The following is a 5,480-nucleotide window of genomic DNA, read 5'->3' as shown; positions in this document are numbered from 1 at the left end:
AGGACATAAGCAGACAAGGTTCTTTGTGTGAATCTGATATCTTTTATTAGACCAACTTAAATAGTTGGAAAACAATTATTAAGCAAGCTTTTGGGTTCAAAACCCTTTGTCAGGCTAAGGAAGTTTCAGCAGTTGGTGCGTGCTCTTCCTGGATGGAATGAAAAGTAAAGAAGCCAGAGGCTGGTCTGCATACAAGATAGGCCCTCAGTGAAGATGTCGAATGAGAAGTCAGTGGGTGACAGACAGGCTGGCTGGGGGGGAGAGAAGGGGACTAAATAGCGGAGGGGTACCTGGGGAGTCAGATGTCAGGCAGGTTATAATGTGTCATAAATCCAATGTCTATATTTAGTCCATGATTTTTAGTAACCAGGAGGTTGATGAAGTGGAGTTCATAGGCCCATTGACTCCTCAGTCTACATTTTCACTGACTACCTGTCTTGTATGCAGACCAGCCCAGCCTCTGGCTTCTTTACTTTTCATTCCATCCAGCAAGAGAACACACCAACTGCTGAAATTTCCTTAGCCTGATGAAGGGTTTTTGGACCTGAAAGCTTGCTTAATAATTGTTTTCCAACTATTTAGTTGGTCTAATAAAAGAGATCAGATTCACCCAAAGAACCTTGTCTGCCTATGTCCTTAGACCAACATGGCTACAACCTACACCCCTGTTAATATTATAGGTTTTACTGTAGGAAAAATTGGTGGATTACACTGTCATTCTTATCCTGAAAATTAAAAGACATATGTAACTATTATCTTCACTGTTGTGGTTCCAAAGGATAAAACAACCATTAATAATATTCAGATAAACTAATACTAATTTGCATTTTATAGCATTTTCCAGCTGAGAATCTTATAGAACTTAACCAACATGAAATACTCAAAATCTTACCAAACTTATGTGAGGGAGGTTGTATTGTATTTGCCCCATTTTTCAAATAGAGAAAGAAGTGTTAAGTGACTTACCCAAGAACAAAGAAATCACTGACAGAAGACCTAGTCAAGAACCTAATTCAGATTTCTAAGGTTTGCTTTGTTTGTGGGTAGTAGAAATCTAGTTAGAAACAGAGATTTGGCCAAAGAAAACTAGCTTTAATAGGTAAATGTACTAAGAAAAGGTCTGTGTCAAAACTAACTAACCACATCTTCACATGTACTGAAGATCTAACTGCTTTTCTACTTTCTTTACAAATGGCCTTCAAAAGAGAAAGGCAATTTCTGAGTCTCTCTGTCCTACCACCTTGTAGTAAGAACCTGAGAAAGAAGCAAAACCTCATGACCTTTAAAAAAGCAATCTCATCGAAAAGGAATTTCACCTCTCCTTGTCAATGAATAATTTATTCTGGCCACATATTCCCTTAAAATTTGATAGTGTTGGTTCATTCTCTTGTGTTGCCCATGTATGACTTCAATTTCATATTTATCCAGTGTCTATTATTGTACTAAATAGAATGCCTCCCAAATATCAAAAGAAATCTCTCTCTGTCTCCTCCCTCCCCATCCTTCCCAACCTACCAAAGAAATAGCTTAATTAGTTTATAATTATATGTGCTCAATTGGCATATGCCTGTTATGAATAGCTTACTGAAGGAAAGTTAAGTCAAAGGTATCTGTTTTTTCACTTTATTTCAGAATATAGAATTTGTGGTCATTTAGAGTTCTAGTACAAGATGAAATTTCTCCATAGACGAAACTCCATATGATTTTTCCATAGATGAAACTCCTTCAGAAATTCTGTCTTTGGCATTTATAAAAGCTTGAAGGACCGCAGTCTTTACTGGATATTAGGCTGTCTGAAGGCTTTGAAGATTAGAAGAGGAAAATTTGCAGATGGCTTACTATGTATCTGCTACAAAACAAAATTACTAAATTGATCTAGAAATGCATTTGAATCATGCAGAGTGTATTTTATTTTATATTATTTCATTTTATTTTAATAACTGTAAGGCTTACAACCTGTTCATGTGATTTTTTTCACTGTAGAGTACTATACTGGAGAGAATGAGCTATACAAAGCAGGTCAAAATGCTGTACAAAAAGCATCTTGGTTTCAAGTGTTTGGTAACACGAAATGATGGCACAGTAAAGGAAGTACTAAATGATAGTGCAGTCACAAGAGTGCCACAAGGGCACATGCAGATGTCCCCACTGAGCAGCATCCAAATGAAGTGCCTGTGTATAGAAGAGGGCTTAACGATTGCTTCTTCAACACTGGGCTCAGGCTCAACATACTGCATTTTCTTAGGGGTATTGCTAAGTTTTTAGAACTAAAGGATTTCTTCCCTGCCTTGGGGTGACAATACTGGAAACTAAAGTAAGAATATGGGGAGGTCTCTTCCCTTTCAGCATGGAAGGGAACACATGCACACTCACAAACATACATGCTGGTCAAAGGTGGAAATTCACTACTGGATTTGGTAGGCAGAGGATGGCAATGCTTTTTGTACAGCATTTTGACCTGCTTTGTATAGCTCGTTCCCTCCAGTATAGTACTCTACAGTGAAAAAAATCACATGAACAGGTCCTTACAGATATTAAAATAAAATGAAATAATATAAAATAAAATACACTCTGCATGATTCAAATGCATTTCTAGATCAATTTAGTAATTTTGTTTTGTAGCAGATACATAGTAAGCCATCTGCAAATTTTCCTCTTCTAATCTTCAAAGCCTTCAGACAGCCTAATATCCAATAAAGACTGCAGCCCTTCAAGCTTTTACTTTGACCTCCCATGAAGAATATAAAATGACTACAAGAACTTACTATGCAATATTTCGTTCAGCTTCTTCTGCTTCTGGTTATTATATAAGATGTATCACACATTTAACAATTGCTAGTAAAATGGTATATAACTCATATACCAAAGCTAATTCCTATTCAAGCAAACACATACTTGAATTTTCCTATTTTTAAGTATTAGAATTTATTTTCTAATTCTTTTATAAGATCATTTATTTATAACACACCTTGATTTTTTGACAAATATTATGTGCTTTATCTGTCAGAGATCCCCAATCCCTTCCGTCTTAGTTATTTGAGCCTTAATGAAAAAGCACTGTGATGACTAACGCACGTAAGGCATAACCATCTGGGTGAAAGTTGTGGGACTAGGCTTGAGACAGGAATGATAACATATCACAAACCCTTCATTAGGTATCATTGCTTATAGCATACTTGAGACACAAAAGAAATTGCACATGAAATGATTACACTTTACAAAAAATTAGGCAAAGGAAAAAGGAGCCACTTCAGCATCTTAAATAGATTTGGATGGGCTATTATATTAGCAGCAATGAAAGTTATTCAGTGTGAAAATATTTTGATTGTAGTTTCTGCAGGTATAAAACAACAGCTTTTAGAATCTACTTTAATTACATTCACATATCTGCATGACACCTGCTTCTTTAAGATTCGGTCAGGCAAGGCACTAAGGACTTTTGCCATCATCCAGCAAAGCACTTACGTAGTGCTTAACTTTGAGCACCTGAGTAATCCCATCTGCTGAATATACTGAGTATGGAACATTGGGTTCTGGCTATAGGACCGCAGATGAACTCTATTTAGATTAAATCAGTACAAAGACTTTGGCAGTTCTAAACCCAAACCGAGATTTTATAAAGTTTAGCCCAGGTAATTATAATATAAACTTAAGTCATTCTTGTATCAATATTTTATTGGTTAAAATACATTTCTTGGCTCTTCTCAGGTTAGAAAGAGATGTAAATCTTAGACATTTCAGTTGTTAAATTAGCAGCATTTGTCTTACTAAAAAGTATAGGCATTATTTCTGTTTTCTTAACTGTCTAGATTAACTAAAAAATCCATGCATCATGTAATTAGAAAAGCCAAGCCAGAAAATACAAGTGAATTAACTGCTGATTAATTGTTGGGGTGAATAACCATATTATGGTAACTGCACACTAATAGCTTAAAACAAACAAAAATTCTAATAAACTGGAGCCAAATATGATCTGCTTCCTAACAACTACAGTAGGCAAGTAAGTGGATTATAAGCTACTCCTGTCCCTTTGGATGCCAAACAATATATTTCTCAGCAAGGTTGCCCAGATCAACTAGCAGTAAACGTGAAAAATATTATGTTCTGCTAAATACTTAGAATGGACAATGCATAATTTTATGAGAAAAGAAGGTATCCATTTCCAAAAACTTCTTTCATTGTGAGGAAAGGAGGGAGGGAAGGAGGGAGAGAAAGAGGGAAACTATTCAGAAACATTAAACATACAGTATATTTTAAAAAAACTACAATCTAAGTAATTTTTTGAGTGTCTGCCTAGGAAACTGAAATCTTTAATATTTAACATGCTAAATGCAAGCAGTTAGGGAATGAAATGAGCAATCTTATTTTAGGATATTTATTATGTATATAAAAAAATCAAAAATATTTATCAAATTTATTTACCTTTCTTGTCATCAAAGTAGAGAGTCTGTTGAGCTGGATTTGACCACTGGAGGGAAGTGTTATCATTTTGATCAACCCTGCAAGTCAAATTGGCCGTTCCTCCTTCAACAACTGTAACATTCTGCGTCAGTGGAAACTGCCCTTGGCTACCTATGGAAGGGGTAAAAAGAAAATACATTAAATTTGTGGAACATAATTTATTAAATTAACTTTCCACAGACTCTGCACTATGAATTTGGTGTTATATATACTAACTAAACACAGGCACAATTAAAATTGAAAGGAAATGTACATGTAAAACACATTTGCATATCAGAGACATAGCCAGGTTAATTTAAAGATTAGGTGTTATTTTTTTAAACAATGCTCATTACCATTTAGGAAGTAGACTACAGTCCTTGAAACTCGGCAAGACACACTCCAAGAGTGCCAATCAACATATACTTCTTAGTTATAAGAATCTTTTAATAAGTAGCTGCAGAATAATGCTACTTTTATACCAGTGGTGATATCTATATAAAAAAAACCTTAAAATAAGGAAGAGAGGTAATATATTTTATATGTGCAATTATGTTTTCATTTCAGATATTCTCTGTACTTGATTCTTGATTGATGAACTATTTTGCTCAGATTATAATATTTCCTACTTATTAATAACTTTTTAATTTTTTTCCCATCCATATTAATAAAGATAACTTTGGTTTTATATAGTTTCTTCATGAATTCCACTGTGAGAGAGATTTTATCACACTAAGCGGTATTGCACTTTATTCTAAAGATATAAATGGAAATATATAATTTAAAATTGTGAAAGATGCTGACTGAAGAAGTGGTGGAGGTGTTTTGAAAGGTTCCTAGTTTGTTTTATTCTTCAGCTACTTAATGTAACCCATGATGTAGTGTGTGATTAAATGAAGTTTTAGCAATATATTACGCAAGGCCAAAACATGTTAGCTTAAATGGCTTGGTATTAGAATAGGTTATGTTTAAATCAAGTAATAACAGCATTATATTGATAGTAATATGGTTAGTGTGTGTATATATATATATATATATAT

At 34.4% G+C, this 5,480-nt stretch overlaps 1 protein-coding gene across 1 annotated transcript in view; it reads right to left on the bottom strand.

Moving 5' to 3' along the window:
* CADM2 (cell adhesion molecule 2) overlaps positions 1 to 5,480 on the bottom strand; it is a 466,246-nt gene that overhangs the window by 353,706 nt on the left and 107,060 nt on the right. Inside the window, exon 3 of the mRNA XM_019523900.1 lies at positions 4,423 to 4,572. Coding sequence (XP_019379445.1) covers positions 4,423 to 4,572 — 150 coding nt within the window. The remainder of the gene's footprint in view (positions 1 to 4,422; positions 4,573 to 5,480) is intronic.

This window comes from Gavialis gangeticus, unplaced genomic scaffold (assembly GCF_001723915.1).
Source record: "Gavialis gangeticus isolate Ggan-Ray unplaced genomic scaffold, GavGan_comp1, whole genome shotgun sequence".
NCBI lineage: Eukaryota > Metazoa > Chordata > Crocodylia > Gavialidae > Gavialis > Gavialis gangeticus.
This window is presented reverse-complemented; position numbering and strand designations above follow the sequence as displayed.